The sequence below is a fragment of the Antedon bifida genome, chromosome 3, assembly GCF_963402885.1.
Source record: "Antedon bifida chromosome 3, ecAntBifi1.1, whole genome shotgun sequence".
In the NCBI taxonomy this organism is placed as follows: Eukaryota; Metazoa; Echinodermata; class Crinoidea; order Comatulida; family Antedonidae; genus Antedon; species Antedon bifida.
Window position 1 is genome coordinate 33567282 of NC_136228.1, and position 18506 is coordinate 33585787.

Below are 18506 nucleotides of genomic sequence, written 5' to 3' on the forward strand. Positions count from 1 at the left end.
AGGTCGTCAAAGTGTATCTTCAGGATCTTAGAATAAATTAAAACGTTAGAATAAATCAACAATAAAGTTTAGTTGATCGATTCCTAGTTACCACACTGCGTACCAAGGAATGGCTATTATAGAGCATCATAGAGCGATCCATTTGTATTTAACGAATTGTTTTGTTAAGCCATACCATTCACATTTATTATGTTTCCATTTTTACACTAAATTATTTAAGGATTTATTTAAGGCCTACTACCACTATTGTATTTGCTAATTCACAGAGAATCAGAAATAGGCCTACAGTACTAACTTTAGTTGCAAAAGACACTTTTTTAATTAACGATATTGGTTATCCGATAAGATCATCTATATAAAAAATGTAATTTATAGCAAAAAGTACCTAAATTGTCTATATATTAAATATCTTAGTATGTAACAGAGATAACACGCTTTTTAAAGATTTCTTTTTTTCTGAATAAAAAACTACCAAAATATTATTTTTTCAATATTAGGCCCCTATTTGGTATTTTCGGAATAAATGACAGTTAGACATGCCATATGAAGAAATTTTGCCTATACAGCGTTCCATATGTGTAAGTGTGTCTCCCTCTATAGCTCTTCGCATCGTGTGTGTTTTTCGACTTCCGAAAATCATATAAAAATGCATATTTTACCGGTACAGGATTAGTAAATTTACTTAATAATGTAAAAATTGGTCTAAGACTAGGCCTACTACACTACATAAATAACGGACTGGTTGCTACTACTAGTCTTCTATATGGTTTCAGGCCTAGCCTAGCTAGGGCTAGACCTACTATCTTCATTCAGGCCAATAAAGTTAGTGCAGTATCCTCTGAATCTGCCTCTCATTTACTGTGAGACGATTCGCCCCATTTTGGTTGGACGATTCAGTCGAACCATCCCATCCTTTTAGTTTGAGTCTTTGACTGAAAATTCCATGTGTCCCTAAAAAATCTTGATTATGCCAGGAAGTTGTACAACTCCCTGATTATACAGTATTTTGAGTGTTTATTATTATTTTTTTACAGAAACGAGTGTATTAATTTGTAAGGAATCTTGTTACGTAAACTATATTATATGATGACTGGAATGTTGAATGAAGTTCAAATTCTAAGTGAACACCAGCAAAGGGTGTGGAGTGTTGCTTGGAATCCATCGGGAACTTTACTGGCTAGCTGTAGCAGTGATAAAACCATCAGAGTTTGGGGTAAAGAAGGTAAACTAATCTTGCATTGAATTAAGAAAAAAAACCCACAAAGTGGCTTACCTCCAGCAGCAAATTGTTTACATTTAGTTTGCAGAGAATTCCAAATCTTGGGGCATGCATGGTTACATCCCAGACTGGACTCCCTTATGTAATTGCTGATTATAATTAACATTTTATACATGTTTAATGGAACATTTATTTTTTATAAAATATAGGTGAAAAATGGATATGTAAGACAGTGCTTCAGGATTCACACACAAGGACCATTAGAAGGGTTGCCTGGTCACCTTGCGGTAACTTCCTAGCCTCTTGTAGCTTTGATGCCACCACGTGTATATGGGATAAACGAGGAGGAGAATTTGAATGTACAGCCACATTAGAAGGCCATGAAAACGAAATAAAATGTGTTACATGGGCGCCATCTGGTAATTTATTAGCTACCTGTAGTCGAGATAAAAGTGTTTGGATATGGGAAGGTATTGAATAAATCATCTTTCATTTAACGAATATAATCAAAATAATAGTTACTGTTCAGAATTAAAATTGAATTTTAATCAGTATTCAGTATATTTAAACCAATACTGACATACAGTACAAAATATTTGATCAACAATTGATGAAATATACTTTCTAAAGCTTTTTCTACACATCAAACTAGTTTGAAAAAAAAGTGTGATGTGCCCAAATATGGTAGTGATACCCAAATATGATATGTCCATATGGGCACATCACATTTTGTTGTCACAGTTTGATAGTGTAGACAGAGCTTTAGAATGGTCAATCATTACATTTATTCATAAATAACAATGTGTTTTTTTTCAAGTGGATCAAGATCATGAAGATTACGAATGTGCAAGTGTTTTATCCGTTCACACTCAAGACGTTAAACAAGTTGTGTGGCACCCAAATAAAGAGGTAACAATGTGCAGCTTATGCTAAACTCTAACATGTTGTCTTTTGACTTACCATATGTTCTGCAAGTACAGTGACTTGTCCTAAAACTCTGAAAACCAAAAACCTCCCAAAATCAGAATTTTATTAAGATCTCAGAAAAACCATTAAATGTGTTCTGTTTTAGAAGAGGTGATAATTGTTGTATTCCATTGGGAACTTTCATAGTCAACATAACGATTCGTTTAGTACTTTTTATGCTCAACAGAAAATCATTAGAAAAAATAGGCTGCCCACACAGAGAGAGAGAAAAAAAATAAAATCATTAGAATAGAAAATGTTAGAAAATGTTAACAATGCAAGCTTTTTCGTTGAGAATAATCTCAACGCTCAAAATTCAACCGAAAAACTATACTCAACAGTAAATTCCCAATCGAATACAACAATTTTTAAGTTATCAACTGATTTCTCTCTAGCTTCTAGCGTCAGCCAGTTATGACAACACGATCAAGATATTTATAGAAGATGATGATGATTGGATTTGTGTATCAACATTAGAAGGTCATGAATCAACAGTTTGGAGTCTGTCATTTGATAAAACTGGCGACCGCTTAGCATCATGCAGCGATGATAGAACAATTAAGATTTGGAAGCAATATCAACCGGACAATCAACAAGGTTTATTTATTTTGCTAGCTGGTTTATTTTCGTTTTGATTTAGCCTTTGCTTGTTTGAATATGACATTTTAATGTCACATAATAATTAACCTTGACCAAAAACTGGATTGAAAAAATATTTATTTACCTAAAAAATGTAATTTAAAGCAAAAAATACCTAAATTGTCTGTCAGACAATGGTTTTTGTTTAAATTAACCAGTTATTTTGTCTTTTTATAAGTGGAATAATTATTTTTGTTGGTAATAACTTGATTAAAACTGCAAAATGGCATATTCAAAGTTTGATTTCATTTATCTTAATTTTTCATGGTTTTGGGGGATAATACAACTTTAAACAAAAATTGAATGCTTTTTTTTGCCAAGCGTTTTGGTTATTAATTAAAATAATTATTGAATGCTATACATAAAAATAAGAATTATACTCTATTAATTATAATTTGTTTTGTGTTTAACAGGAATTCTGACAGTTGGGAATTATCCAACATGGAAATGTGTTTGTACTTTATCAGGTTACCATTCCAGGCCAATTTATTCTTTACACTGGTAAGTAGTAATATTTTGATAATACTTAATATATATAAAGTCCAGAAATACTGAATTTAATGAAAACAAATTTGAAATAGTTAAAAGATCTGTGAAATTGAAGATCAATCAATCAAACTCTGCCGGTTCTGATGTACCTTTACCATTAGACCACTTGGTTGGGGTTCAAGTGTTACTTTAGAGTTACTTTCTTCGTCCTTAATCTAGGATGATGGAATAACACAAACGCATCAAAACAAATTGTAATGTAAATCTTTATTTGTTCAAAAACCAAAAAAGGTACATGGAAAAATGTTTTCTCCAGGACAGAACATTATAAAAGTAAAAAACATTTAAGTTTATATTTAAAAGTATTGCATTAATTAAATTCATAATCATTTAGTATAACTAAAGGTATACTAAAAAACACTAAAATATTTCCTAATACTGGCTCTTTTTATCAATCAAAGTCGATATAAAACCTCAATTTGTAATGTTCAATGATTTCTTAGACTAAGCTTTTTTTTTCTGCTATGGATATATTATGTGTTCATGGCATTCCGAAATAAAAAGATGAATGAATAATCAACTGCAAACTAAAAATGAACAATTACAAAATGTAATTTTTTCAGCAATCAATAAAACAAAAATAATCAATTTTTTTCTACAACTAGGTGCAAATTAACAGGTCTTTTAGCTACAGCCTCAGGAGATGATTGTTTGCGTATTTTCAAAGAAGACACCAGTGTTCATGATGCTTCAAATCAACCAGCATTTCAACTTGTATCTTCACAAAACAAAAGTCATAATGAAGATGTTAATTGTGTCGCTTGGAATCCAAAAATACCCGGGCTATTGGCTTCATGTAGTGATGACTGTGAAATCAAACTGTGGAATTTTAATGACGGTTGATTCGATTTAAAAACGATTGTAATGAAAGACTATTCAGTGAATGACGACATGTACAAGGGTTAAGGGCAAAGAAGTCTGATAGATTTTATCGTGTACACAAGGTCATGCAAAATTGTACAGTGAAATTATACTATATATACTAACCCTTAATGTGCAAGTGATCTTTGATTTGTTATAAAGGAATATTTTGTTTTCCTGAAATGATATGTAATGTAATTGCCCAAACAAAAATATAGGTAGAATAACCATCATGTCAATGTAATTTTCTATAGAGAGTGTGGGCTTCATTTAGATGAAAACAATTGTTACATTAACATCTTAGAAGATGAAATGAAAGATGCAGTATTTCTTTGTATTTGATCATACCAGTTCTAGAAAATCTATGCATTGATGAAGGCATTATAAATAAATAAAAAAAAAACAAATGTTGAGTGATGAGTCATATTGTACCAAAATGTTATGTCGTAACAAGCAGTGACGTAATAATGCGTTTACAAAATGGTCGAATCCAATTGGTCTAGCTCCATTTCTATAAATAGCAACATTAATTTGCAGGTTATTTCCCGTCCATGTTCCCGCCCCGGTGTTTGTGTGGTGGTGTTATGAACGTACTCTGGCGCAGTTTGTGCAGTGTTTGGGCGGCGTAGAGAGAGCCTGAACCGTTGAATTATCGTTATATATTCTGAAAATTAATTATTGAATGTCAACAGCCTGCCAATCTACTTAAGTAACTGTAAATTTCTGTCCATTTCTGTAAGCAGTTTAGGCCTAGCCCACCATATATTAGTTTAGTAGGAGGCTGAGCTGTGTGTGGACGTGGTGGTGTTGTGGAGATGGGTGGTAAGTATGGGATCACGCGTGTACTAGCCTAGGCCTAAAAGGGAAAAGTCGACCTCAACAACATTTAAAAATAAAAGTAACAATATAGCAATACGCCGTAAATAATAGCCTAAAATTGTAGAATAATAATAAACTATTTAATATTATTTAACATATTAAATTTATTAATAAATAATAATAATTATATTTTGGAAATGGAATTCAGACACCACTGCACTCTGAATGGTCTAACCAGAAGTTCCCAAGTTTCTAGACCTATTTTAATTCTTTTTTATTTTACTAAATAAAATATTTCTTTAAAAAAAAAATTAGAATATAAAATTTATATAAAAATATAATTTGTTTTTCTACAGATTTGCCAGCTCAAAATATGGCATTACCAAAAACAGTTTTTCTAAAGTTAATGCTAGACTTGGAAATTCGCTTGGACAAAGATGAAGTAGATCAACTCAAGTACTTAAACCGTGTTCATCTCCCGGAGAATGTGCTTGCAAATATTAAGAAATTTACAGATCTGGTTACAGCACTAGAAAATCGAATTCTGGTCAATGAAAGTAATTTTAAAGAACTTGAACGGATGTTAAATGAAATTAATCGACCTGATCTTGTTGATTTCCTTAAGAATGGGAATAAAATAAAACATGGTATGTTGTTAACACATTATTTTAAAGTAAGACCTGGGAGAGGGTGGGGGAGGGTTAAGTTGGTTTGCTGGAAGGCTCTCCTTGACAATTGGCCTACAGATTCATCAAGTATAGAAGTACAGTAGTAGAAGTCAAAAAATGAATACAGTTTTGATGATTAATTAATTAATTAAAATTGAATTTTGTTTGTTTCTATCTGACCAGACAACCAAAGAATGGCATTACCAAAAAAGGTATTTTTGAAGATGATGTTAGACATCTACCATGCTTTGGAAAAAGAAGATGAAGCCAACTTAAAGTACTTACTCCGTGCTCTTCTACCAAAGAATGTCCTTGCAAAAATCGATAACTTCATAGATTTTGCTTCTGCATTAGAAGACCGTAGATTGATAGATGAGAGTAAACTCGATGAGCTTGAACGTTTGTTAACTGAAATTAATCGACCTGATCTTGTTGAGATGGTTAAAAAGACTAAAGCTGAACATGGTATGTCAATGTATTATTTTGTAAATAAGAACTTTATGTTCAGTTTGTGCTAATGCTGTTCCAAAATTGTATGTGGGTGGTATGAACATGTGGGATTTAATTGATAATATTAGGGAATTTTCACATGCCACTCATCATCTTAAATGCTAATCATCTCAGTACGTTTTTGAGCAAGCGTTTCCTTTTTGATGTTTGCCATTCATGTTGTTTTCGGTCTTTCTCTGAGTGCGATCTTAGCTGGTGTGTTTTCATTTAATCTGAGCATGTGACCATACCATATCAGCCTTCTTTTCTTTACATCCTTACTCAATCTCCTGTTCTTCTTCGATAAAAATCGACTTCTTCTACTTCTTTAAATACTTGTTTTTCTTTCGTCAGCTTCACTTTCAGAGACAATAAATGGTATAGAATCCATCAATCTTGATGATATAGAGACGGACAGTGCATCAGATATTCACACTGACTCTACAGTAATAGATACCACTATCTATCTCCACCCACGTCCAGATGACAGAATTTCATCTTGTAGTGACCCGATAAAAGAACTTATACGACGGCTGAAATTGGAATTTCTCAAGAATCCACTTATCAGAGGTCAGTGACTTTAAAATGACATTTTGGTATAAAAAAATTAAAGTTAATTACAAGCGTTTTCGTACTTAATGTGTCTGTTTCAACAGGTGTGATAATCACCGACAACGACGAAGTCACCAAGAAGGTATACTCTGCAATAGATAAGGCAAACAAGGAACTTTGTACACAAAAGTTCAAAGTTCAACCAAAGTTCCTTTGTTCATCTGGCACATCCAGCAAACAGACATTGACAAATTTCAATAAAGGTGAGTTAATACATGTCCTATCTATATTACTAACTAAACCAGAAACATTTAATGCGAGTGTTCAATACAGTAATATATACAATATTTATACAATTTATATCCAGTATTTTATATGTTTGTATATACTTTTATGTTTATTTGAGGGCCATTATTAATAATCATTCAGTTCCTTCACAGAACTGGATAGGCAACTCTAAATAAAGATGGTATGCTAATATAGATAATACAGATTTGTTGATTGTTAATTAAGTATTTTGTTCAACTTTGTAGGGGATGGCAATGTGTTAATAGCAACAACGAATTGCATGTTGGAAGATATCAAAGAAATTGAATGCCAGCTGCTTATTCGATACAGTGTAGTAGGAAAGGTCGGAGCAATTGAACGACAAATACGATTACAGGAATCTGAAGATACTAAATGCTACATAATAGTTACAAAGTAAGATTAAATTGCATTGTGTAGAAAAGCAAAGTTTCCAAGCACATGCATTATAGTATGGTTACGTTCAGACTCACAATATTAAGGTTTCTTATCTTAAGAAAAGGTTTTAAAAATTAAGGCATTCAGACTTAATGCCGAATAATCTTCTTATTGCTTAGTGTTTTACATGAATTTTGTTTGATAACCGGTTTTTTCTGTTGCTTTACCAGTTTACCAAATTTAAATCACACAAAGTATTCATCCTTATTCCGGCTTTCCTGGTTGCCTTTACTAACTCCTGATATAATACTTAACTGACGTCTTAAAAGATGTACATTGCTTCCATAACTCCACCTTTAGACTGTGTCCAGAGAGTCAACTCCCTAAAATAGAGAAACTGTAATTAATGATTGAAGCCGAGACAACAATTACACAATGAATCACATTTACTTACCTTAATTACAAATTCACACGTAGAGGCTAAATATAATAAGTTTATTTTCGTAGAGTTTTATGATTTACAAAGATTCTTTAACTTTACTTGTGTGACCAATGTGTATTTATTTATAATCTTTCCCTTTTTTCCAGAGATTCCAGTGAATATACTCAGGAAATGGAAAGCAGGGACAAACTGAATTAATATGTTTGATATGGAAAAATGAATCATGTTCTTTTATTTCAATCCGTGTTCTGATCATTGTTAGTCAGGGCATTTTCTATTAATCGAGTAAATAGTTATTCCATGATTCCATTCTAATTGCCAACGGTCTTGTGCATTATGTTCTTTGTGGTTGTAAGTTTACACGCATGACTTGGAGGGGGAGGGGGTAGTTGGGGGAAAGGTTATGGGTTAGTACGTTCCCACAACATTTTAACATTTATTTATGTATTTATGACGAAGATAACATTTTTCAAGATTATCAATAATATATTTTTAACAGCTATAATGCAACTTTAGTAATGTTAACTTATGGCTGAAATACACATTGGATCTCTATAGATTTTTTAAAATAGTAATTTTAATTTTTCTCTAATATATAAATACAGTAATAAAATAAATATAAATTTATGTAAAGTTGACAATTAGTCAATGTATTTTTTATGAGTTTGATTGAGAATAGTTGAAATAAAGGTAGAATACATATGAATGTAATTGATTCTATTTAATATTTTGTTCCATTAAGTGTTCACATTACGTTTAATTTCTCATGTAATATTATAATATTAATATATTTATAAACAAGAAATTTTTCTTACAAAAAACGCCTCTCGACATTTTAAAAATTAATCATTGTTCTTTCTTCAGATATATTAAATGATTAATTATTAAAAAGATGTCCTTTAATCGCAAAAATACATACAAATCAAAGATAGTTCTTTAATTATGAATCACATTATGCCCATTTTTTCACTAGTTAATTGTACTATAAATGCACAATTTTTAATAATTTATGGACATTTTGTTACCATGGAAACGTGTAACAAAATAAAAATATGTTGGTTAATCCATAGAGATAATTGTTCACTATAATATCTCTATGATTATACGTACGTTAACAATCTACACACCCCCGCATGAGGGCAGCGCCATAGCACGTGTGACTTCCGTTACATTAATTGCATTCAACAATTTGTCAATATGGAGAAGTTGAAAAGGGTAAGTTACTTAAGTAACTTATTTTAATAATAATAATTTTACTATTATGCTCAGTCACTAAATTTATAGTGCAATTAATTTAAAAAAAATGAAAGTAAGAGGTGCCTCGATTAAAATAATTTAAGCTTAGTGTATAACCTAAAGTTAGATCTAGGAGGCGCTCCTCTAGTCAGGCCAACTGTGTGTATGCTGATGGCAAGTTAGCCTAGGCCCACACCCACTTTGACGCACCTTTGGCTGTGGGTCTGGTCTATTCGTACCACAAAAAAGTGTATAAAATTGAATGCGTAATCATTTCCCGTATTTTCTTATTCATTATTAGGCATCCAGAGATGAAGGTGCAAGTCAGACTAAAAGGTAAAGTATGCTTTATTATTAATCAAGAAAGTGAAATTATCCTTTTCTTTAATGCAGAGATCAATAATGCACAATAAAATAATGAATTTTTGATTGGATTAATTTCACAGGCATAAGCAAGCAAACTATAGGGTTAACCTATTGGCAGTAGATGCAGTATCCTTTTATTTTGTAAAATAAAATCTTTGAGGCTCAGTCACTACCTGGTTCTGGTGGTAGAACAAATTTTCTCAGATGGACTATAAACTGTAGGTCCAGTGTACACACATCTAGCTCGTGTGCACTTTAAAGAACCTAATACATCTTTCGAGACGAGTAGGGTTTACCCCGGTGTACTACTACACACACAGCCACTGTGTTGTGGACAGATGAGAGAGAGCCTTAAAGTGTCTGCACTGACGTGACATGATCCTTTGGGGAGAAACATGTAGTTGAAAAGAGTCCACAGTGCATAGAGACTATTTGTATTATACGCTATACAAATTTAAAACCATTAGGTAAGTGCACATGAAAGTTGTATTACTCATTGGCTTGTTCAAACGTTTACCTTAATGTTCTGCCTAGTACACAAGACATAAGCAGTTTGTGAATAACTACATGCTGTATTATCCTGGAGCAACTCAAATACTCCAACGGGACAGGTATGCCACACATTATTAAATGTAATAATATATACATCTGTTTTTCTTTCCATCCAGAAGTTACATGCAACTTGTTGAGAAATGTATCTTGGGAAAGATGGACACTGTGTCTTGATAGCATTGCTAACGTAAAAGACATATCTAAAGCCTTACACTATCAAACTTTATGTGACAAAAAATGTGATGTGCCCATATATGGACATGATGATGTCATATCACTACCATATTTAAGCATATCACTAACATATTTGGGCACATCACACTTTTTTGTCACATAAAGTTTTGATAGTGTAGACAAGGCTTTAGGTTTCCAGAATGATGTCCTGGTTCAATGTAAATCCTTCTTTGTCTGTTTGGTTTCTTATCATCAACACCTCTGCATATACCGAATATGAGCACTATAATTTGACAGTATTATTCATATACAATTTACATATCGCTACACAACACAATTGATATACTATATGCAATATTTCAATTAATTAAAAAGTGAGAAAAATGAAAGTGAAAAAAATTATTGATTTTAATTTCAGGTCAAATGATAAAACAGATATTGATGTGATCCATGAAAACCATCGCTTTCTTTGGACAGCTGCTGATGAAGAAGACAAAAACTGGGCAAAGGAACTTGCTAAAAAATACTGGGATAAACTGTTCAAAGAGTATTGTATATCTGACTTAAGCTGTTACAAAGATAATAAGGTTAGTCAAAATATTACAATTAGTTTTCCTATCATAATAAGAATAAACATTTTTTTGAGGGTGCACCACCAGAACTAGGAGTGAGTCGGCTTATATTCCTGGCTCTTTAGGTACGGTAAACGGCGACCCTGCCTTAACCGCTTGGCCATTTGACTCGCACTAAAACATACTTGTTTTAAAGATTGCTCTTAGGTGGCGAGTAGACAATGAAGTTATTACAGGAAAAGGACAGTTCTCATGCGGTAATAAACGATGTTCCGAGTCGGAGGGTTTAAAAACATGGGAGGTAAACTTTGGGTACATGGAACATGGTGAAAAGAAAAACGCTCTAGTGAAATTACGTAAGTTGTCTCTCAAAATCATTTATGGTGGTTGTCGGTACCTTTGTTGCATTTTAAACCATGACTGATTACAAATGACAACACAACAATGATTTTAATATTAATGTTTATTGAACGTATATCAATGATGAAAAAAAAAAATATCATAAAAAGAACATTCCAGGAAATAAGGCTATTCATGTTCATTTATTGTATGAATAATTTGATATAGGGCTTATTTATGTTCTTAATTGAAATTACTATTTTTTATGATTTGACCCAGGAGTTAAAATAGATTATTCATTTATTAACAGCATATGATTATATAGTAATGCTATTGTATGGCTACTAATAACTTGATAATATACAAATAAATGGTTATGAGTGCGATAGTACAAATAATTTCCTTTGTGAAAGATGATAATAGAATTTCATATTTCACTGAATGAAATTATTTGTACCATTCCATGAATACAAACATTCATTATTATACCATCCAATCAAATGACAAGAATATATATTTAGGTGTGTTATAATATTATTATTCATTATTTATAAAGCGCCTTTCCAGAAGATCAAAGCGCTGTACAGAAAGATTATCAAAAACCACATACAAAAAATAAATGAAAATGCTACTTAGGGAACAAATACATTTTAGTTGTTTCTTAAAAGGGCTAGGAACCTGTCGGATATCCAAAGGGATGCTGTTCCAAAGTTTCGGACCATGGACAGAGAACGCACTGTCGGAAAAACCCATTTTTGTGGCAGGGACAGAAAGGCGTAAATTGTCCATGGATGATCTAACGCCAGAATGACGAGGCTCATGCAAATTAATGATATCTTGCATATATTTTGGGGCAACTTTATGAACACTGTTGTACAGATACAGTGTGATCTTAAAATCAATTCTCTGCTGGATCGGGTAGCCAATGCAGTAATACATCATAACCAATCGACCACCACATGTTAGTCAATGCTGAAAAGCTCAACCAACTCAATTGTATCATTGGTTGTAAGAACCATACTCTTATCTGTTAGGAATGTAACCTGTGTGTCATCATTCTCATCTTTTTGAATTGTAAATGTTTTGATCTGTGCACCTGTATAGCTTAGCAGATGTAAGTTATTTTCATAGGCAACTGTTGTAACCAGGAAACCGGCTTTAGAGATTGCAAGATCTTCAAATGAGAACTTCAAAGTAGTTAGTCTATTTCCTACAAGATCATAAACTCCAATATTTGATTCAAGCGCGCACCAGATAGAGTTATTTTGTATTAGTACTTTCGGCGCCGCACTAAGACCTCTATGTGTGAATATTAAACCACTTGGTTTACCATCTTTATCATACTTCAAGCATTGCCAGGTATGGGTAGCTTGCAGTATCAGTATATACCTGTTGCCATGGTTGTCACAAGCTATACTTTGACATTTATACCAAGCAAAATGGCTTTTTAATAAACATTCATCTTCTCGTTGACCTTCGATGCTTATAGTCGTCAGGATGATGTCATCAAAATCGAGTTTTCCACCAATCGCAACGATCTTCTGTTTCATTTCGCAGATCCTGTATAAGGTTATCTGATTCAAATTTTCATCACTTACAGAATTCACTGCTACAAAGGAGTCATTGTGAATGAGAAATATGTCAACATTGTATGTTCTGTTGTTTGAGATTGTGTGAACAGCTACTGTCCGGTTTGATACAGCTATAACGTCCAAGACGGATTTACATTCCTGTAGTTTTTCTTTGCCTTTGACAGACAACATGTCAAACGATGATTGGTTGAATTTATAGTAGGCCAAGCCGTTTTCAAGTGCGTACAAGGAAAGGTCTTGCTGCGTATCAGCGAGGCTGGAGCGCTTAGCAGGATCTTGGTGCCAACCGTTGCTGAAGATCTTAACCATGCTTCTTTTAATGGTCGTTGGGAGTGATGGTCTAAGATTTTCATTAATAATTCTTGGTTTGCATCTGACGTCTAGTTCTGCATATGGTAGCTTACCGGTCAGTAGTTCCCATACAACTATCAACAGAGAGTAAATATCCGACTGCTTACTTGCTTGTTGCGGATGAATCAACGTTTCAGGGGCTGACCATCTCCAATCCTCGCTTACTCCATCACTGTTCTTTTCAGTTTTTAATTTACTGAAATTACAGATTTTGAGACCTTGTGGGAAGACCAAGAAGTTCTTAGATTTGATATGCTTATGGACAATGTTAGACTGATGTAGATAAGCAACGGCTTGAAATGAATCGTAAACAAAGTTAAAAAATTGCTGTTTTGGTATCGGTGTATCCGATCGATGAATGTAGTTGAATAAGTTGCCTCCAGATGCATATTCTAAAAGTAAAATAGGAATAGATGGTTTATCAGAAACAACTGAACCAAAAACTTTCAAAACATTTGAATGTTTTATTTCAAGCAAATCGCTGATATCTTGTCCGATACTATCGACTTCCCACAGGACTGTTGCCTTCTTAGACCAAAGAACTCTTGATGCTTTAAGTCCATTCTTGCGTTCTAAACTCCCTTGAATGTCCAAGTCTTTATATGAGATTTCATGAGGTTTAAGTAGCAGAGTGCTTCCAAGCCCAAATCCTTCGGATGGTATTCTAGACAGCTTTCGTTTCAGCGTACTAGACATAGACTGCATTTTGCTGGATATGTTTCTTTAATCTTTTAATTCATAAAAATTCTTCAATACTAATTCTATATTTAGAGTTCATCCATAGGTTACTAACCTATTCCTTTCTGTTATCCTTATGGTTTGGTAATGGCAACTAAGTATTCCTTATACTTAGTTGCAAAACTTAACTGAATGCTAGTCTGTCTTTTGTACCCTTATACTCACTGATATAGCACTGTTTGTGCCTAGGTAGGCCTAAACCAAACATATACAGTGATAGAAGAAGAAGAAAGAAAAGAAAAATCGTGTTGCAGTTGTCACAAGAAATGTGAACAATCCCTGTTCAAATCACTGGGTTGTCAAAAGCTCTGTGAAAAAGTGATCGGGTTGAAACCTTACCAACCGTACTGGTGGCTACAACTTTAGTCACCAGAATGATAAAATAGCAATGTGTTTTTTAGTCCAAACAGTAGCATATATTAACGGTACAAAGTTGTATTTAGTGTGTTATCTTTTAAGGTTACTGATAAATAATTTCATTACTTACCATGGTCATGTTTACTTAGTGGCTTGTTGACACAATGGGGTGTACACTGCCATTATTGGTATAATAAAACCTTTCATATTGTTTTCATTACATATGTATTTCCTCATCCTTCGGATGGGATGTAAAGCTGTCGGTCCAGTGTACATATACTGCATGTTAAAAAACTTGGTACACTATTCGAAAAAAGAGAAGGGGATCGTTTCTCTTTGCATAATAATAATGATTATGCTGAATGTTTATGTATTTCCTGTCCTCCGGATGGGATGTAAAGCTGTTGGTCCTGTGTACATATACTGCATGTTAAAAAAACTTGGTACACTATTCGAAAAAGAGGAGGGGATCGTTTCTCTTAATAATAATTATGTTGAAAACTTCTAAATACTGTAACTACTTTTATAATTTTTATATTTTCAAGGTCTTTGTCCTGACTGCTCATATAAATTAAACTATTGTCACCAGAAAAAAGAAGTTACAAAGATTCCACGAAAACAAAAACATATTAAAAAATCAAGTAAGAAACATAAAAGGAAACATAAAAGAAAACATAAGAAGTCAAAACATGGTAGTTCAAGTGAAGAATCGAGTAATGATGAGGAGGAGGCAGATAAATCTACAAGTAAAGAAGGAAGTAAGTAACTATTGTTTCTTAAGCTCGGTCTAGACTATCAAACTTTACGTGACAAAAATATGTGATGTGCGGCGTGCCTATTTATGGATGATGTCATATCACTACCATATTTAAGCATATCATTACCATATTTGGGCACATCATACTTTTTTTTGGCAAACTAGTTTGATAGTGTAAACAGAGCTTTAAAGAAAAACTGCAATATGAAATTGAGTCTATTTATATCTGTATAATTCTCCTATAAACCGCCTTTATGCCAATTAGCTGTCAATATTTGTAATATTTTATTATCTATTGACTCTCTCCTTCTTGATGATAATCTATAAATCGTTTTATATATATACATATCCTTTCTATTGCTACTTTGCTTTATCATGTTTGTTTTTTAGGCTATACTCATAAAGAATCTAATGTGTGGTCAGGTCCTGTAAGTTTACCTGAAAAGAAAACAAGGTAAGGGTGTTTGGTACTGATTATGACATGAGTAAGTAGAGTTAACCAAAAATACAATATTTCTGAGTGATATTTAACAAGTTTATTAAGTTACCAGTATTCACATTAATATTATTTTAAATATATAACAATTCATGCATAACTAAGCAAAACTATTTTAAGCCAGCCCAAGAAGTTCAGTTTTAAGAAAGTTGTCTGAAATGGATTTAAAATAATGCTGGATATTAGAATCATTTTGCTTTCTTTATAGGAATATTTGTAAAACAGTATTTAGTAATTGTGACGTTTGATAAACGTAGTACTGTACTAGGGAGAAATACGTTATCCTCCATTGTAATACAGTAGTACATTTATTCTCTATTTTTCAGGGAAGACGAATTTGAAGAATACTTTGAGGATATGTTTTTGTAATCACATATCCAATGTGAGATTGTCGCTGGCAAGAAACTGTATACAAGTTTGATCTCTGTTGACAAATAACTTTGGTGCACATCTTATACAGGTGTGATGGTCTGATGAAGATAATTTATGATTAGATAAATATGAAACTTTATCTTTGACATCTCTCTCAATTTTTAATACAAAACATAAAACCAATGAGAACACTTGGGCGTTCGTGTACTAGATGTAGATTATGAGAAATGTTATAGTCATTATTAAATACATTTAAAGTTTATTTAACTTGAGTGAGTTTTCAGAGGTGTGTATTTACTGCTTTTGCCATGTGAATAATAATAATAAAAACATTTAATGCACAATATATCCAATCAGTGATTGCTCATAGGTGCAGTACATACATGTATAAAAGCATTATAAGAATTAAAACAACTTTAATAAGCAAATTGAAATACCATAAAGGTCTACAACAATTAATACTGATACTACAGTAATTAAAACTGTTTAAGAAATGTTTAAAATATTTTAAAGGTAAAAATGTGAAGCTCAAATAAATAATAATAAATAGTTTTAATTAATCTACAAACTGTAGAAATGCATTTTAAAAGCATCTAGAATTACTACAACAATATTTTGTTTAGTTTGTATTTTTACTACATTCAAATTATTAGTTCAATGTAAAAATCCAAACAAGTGAGAACAATTGGAATCAGTTTTAAACAGTTTTTAAAAGGAAACAGTGACTTATTTTCAATGTACAATGATCATAGTTGTTATGTCAGTTTTTGATTTTTAGCCTACTTTAATTCCAGTCTGAATACCCATTTGTTCAAATAAAATTGTATGAAGATTATATATACATATAGAGTAAAATAATGAATATATACTTAAAGATGTATTGTCCCCCGAAAACATGAAAAATGAAGATTAATTAAATCAGATTTTGAATAGGTTATTTTGTTGTTTTAATAAAGTGAATCACTTCCGTAGAAAAAAAACGGAAAAAAATAATGTTTTCACTTATAAAATAACATGATAAATGGTTAAATTCAACCAAAAATCCATTGACTGGCAGCCAATTTGACCATTTTTGCTTTAAATTCCAGTTTTTTCAGGTAAATAAATTTTTTTCGATCCAATTTTTGGTCGAAGTCCATAACTTTTATGTGACATTAAATGGCATATTCAACAAAAAAAATTTAAAAAAAATATTTTTCAGTGGGACAATACATCTTTAAATATGTATTTTCGAAAGAATAATACATAAAAAAAGTTTATTTAACGCCTTAAACTCGAGTTTTACCATCTGACCAATCACATTGCTGCTTTTTAATTAGTCATATCAATAAACCAATGACATTTGTACATTTAGGCACCTTAATGAATATTCATTATGAATCTGAACTTATTACGCACTGTAGTTAGCGAAAGATCGTGTGTCTCTTTTTGGCGGTACAGCGGAGGCCGAAGACTGAGTTTGTTCGCCTGAATTTTGCCTGCTGCAAATCAACAGAGCGCCTAGCCTCATGTAGCCTAGAGTGTAGGTAATAATATAAACTATTTTTGTTGTTATATTCAGCAATTTATGTTGTTAATTGGGAATGAGTGTGATTAGATGTGTCCATATGTCCCAACAGAGTACGGTTATAAGGGATTTTAACCCAGCTTAATGTGTTATTAGGCTTGATATTGACATTTCTGTCATCAATAATAAACTTGTGTCTGTTTACACAGTTTTGTGTGCGCTGTACGTTCACTGTCCGTCCACGATTTTAAGCTAGGCCTAGGCTAAGCCTCCTGAGGAGTAGGTTGATAAGCCGGGCTTAGCCTTAGGTGGTAGGCATTTCTTTCTTGTTGCTGATGATGGAAATTAATTACTGAAGCAACGGATTGGACATTACTCTAAGCCTACAGGACCTGACATCCGTTAAAAATGGCAAGTATTACAAAACAGTCAAACCCACCAAATGAAATTACATTTGAGAAAGTTAAGGAATATTTGGACAAAAATCCAAATGCTATGGCAGAAATATTCCAGTCTAAAGCTACGTATGAGCATGTTAATTCATGGCTTGCTTCCAAGAAAGATCAGTCAATGTTTACTACAGGAGGTGTAGCATCAGATTCTTTGCCAGAAATGTCAGGAAGCAGGGGCACACTTCTGAAAAATTTCAGAAAGTCGTTTACTGGCATGAGTGGAAATGTCAGAAATTTACTTTCGCCGACCTGTATTGGTGGATCAGGAAAACGTAAATTTAGCAACAAGAGTGCTCTTGCCAAACTTGATGAAAAAGAATTGTTCATGGAATTAATCCGGGATATTGCAAATGAACTTGACATGAACACACTGTGCCACAAAATTCTTATGAATGTTAGTATACTGACCAACGGAGATCGATGTAGTTTGTTTCTTGTTCGGGGACCAAAAGATCAGCGATTTTTAGTTTCAAAGCTATTTGATGTGACGGAGCATTCAACCGTGGAAGATTCAGTTCACACTGCTGAAGAAGAAATTAAGATACCATTTGGTCATGGAATTGCAGGACATGTGGCGCAAACTAAAGAGACTGTCAATATAAAAGATGCATATGAGGTAAGTTCTATCAAAATTTCATTTAATTGTATTTTTCCAAATATTAAGTACTTTATATTTTGTTTGATTGCTTGAATGATTAACTGAATTTTACTGCAATTTAGATACCTTATCTCCTCTGGTATAATTCTACCCCCCCCC

The 18506-nt window shown here is 32.7% G+C and overlaps 5 protein-coding genes across 15 annotated transcripts in view; 4 read left to right on the forward strand and 1 right to left on the reverse strand.

The window, feature by feature from the left end:
* The window catches only part of LOC144837981 (uncharacterized), a 213204-nt gene that overhangs the window by 16802 nt on the left and 177896 nt on the right, over nucleotides 1-18506 (reverse strand). The window lies entirely within an intron of this gene.
* LOC144837814 (putative cytosolic iron-sulfur protein assembly protein CIAO1 homolog) lies at nucleotides 590-4643 on the forward strand. 2 transcript variants are annotated; one of them, XM_078693081.1, is made up of 8 exons: nucleotides 590-661; nucleotides 1035-1222; nucleotides 1429-1689; nucleotides 2037-2128; nucleotides 2581-2782; nucleotides 3238-3325; nucleotides 3979-4247; nucleotides 4326-4643. In XM_078693081.1, the coding sequence occupies exons 2-7, from the start codon at nucleotides 1084-1086 to the stop codon at nucleotides 4214-4216; spliced, it is 1020 nt and encodes a 339-aa protein (XP_078549207.1). In that variant the 5' UTR covers nucleotides 590-661; nucleotides 1035-1083; the 3' UTR covers nucleotides 4217-4247; nucleotides 4326-4643. The 2 variants fall into 2 exon arrangements, with proteins under 2 accessions (XP_078549207.1, XP_078549206.1); XM_078693080.1 differs by having other exon boundaries at nucleotides 3979-4642.
* LOC144837813 (uncharacterized) lies at nucleotides 4824-8277 on the forward strand. 3 transcript variants are annotated; one of them, XM_078693078.1, is made up of 8 exons: nucleotides 4824-5056; nucleotides 5410-5700; nucleotides 5905-6186; nucleotides 6565-6780; nucleotides 6867-7025; nucleotides 7296-7464; nucleotides 8035-8120; nucleotides 8175-8273. In XM_078693078.1, exons 1-7 carry the CDS (start codon nucleotides 5050-5052, stop codon nucleotides 8084-8086), a joined length of 1176 nt encoding a protein of 391 aa, XP_078549204.1. In that variant the 5' UTR covers nucleotides 4824-5049; the 3' UTR covers nucleotides 8087-8120; nucleotides 8175-8273. The 3 variants fall into 3 exon arrangements, with proteins under 3 accessions (XP_078549204.1, XP_078549203.1, XP_078549205.1); XM_078693077.1 differs by having other exon boundaries at nucleotides 4825-5056; nucleotides 8035-8277; XM_078693079.1 differs by having other exon boundaries at nucleotides 4835-4959; nucleotides 8035-8277.
* Nucleotides 9013-16062, forward strand: LOC144837995 (protein FRA10AC1 homolog). The gene is made up of 9 exons (XM_078693325.1): nucleotides 9013-9103; nucleotides 9426-9460; nucleotides 9571-9616; nucleotides 10025-10101; nucleotides 10635-10803; nucleotides 10985-11144; nucleotides 14711-14923; nucleotides 15313-15376; nucleotides 15745-16062. The coding sequence occupies exons 1-9, from the start codon at nucleotides 9086-9088 to the stop codon at nucleotides 15785-15787; spliced, it is 825 nt and encodes a 274-aa protein (XP_078549451.1). The 5' UTR covers nucleotides 9013-9085; the 3' UTR covers nucleotides 15788-16062.
* The window catches only part of LOC144837970 (cGMP-specific 3',5'-cyclic phosphodiesterase-like), a 29651-nt gene continuing 27356 nt past the window's right edge, over nucleotides 16212-18506 (forward strand). For all 8 annotated transcript variants that reach the window (XR_013611595.1, XR_013611596.1, XM_078693290.1 and 5 more), the window contains exons 1-2: nucleotides 16212-17316; nucleotides 17507-18365. Coding sequence is in view for 6 of the 8 variants with exons in the window: in XM_078693290.1 (XP_078549416.1) it covers nucleotides 17706-18365 (660 nt within the window). In the remaining 2 variants the exon portion in view is untranslated. The remainder of the gene's footprint in view (nucleotides 17317-17506; nucleotides 18366-18506) is intronic.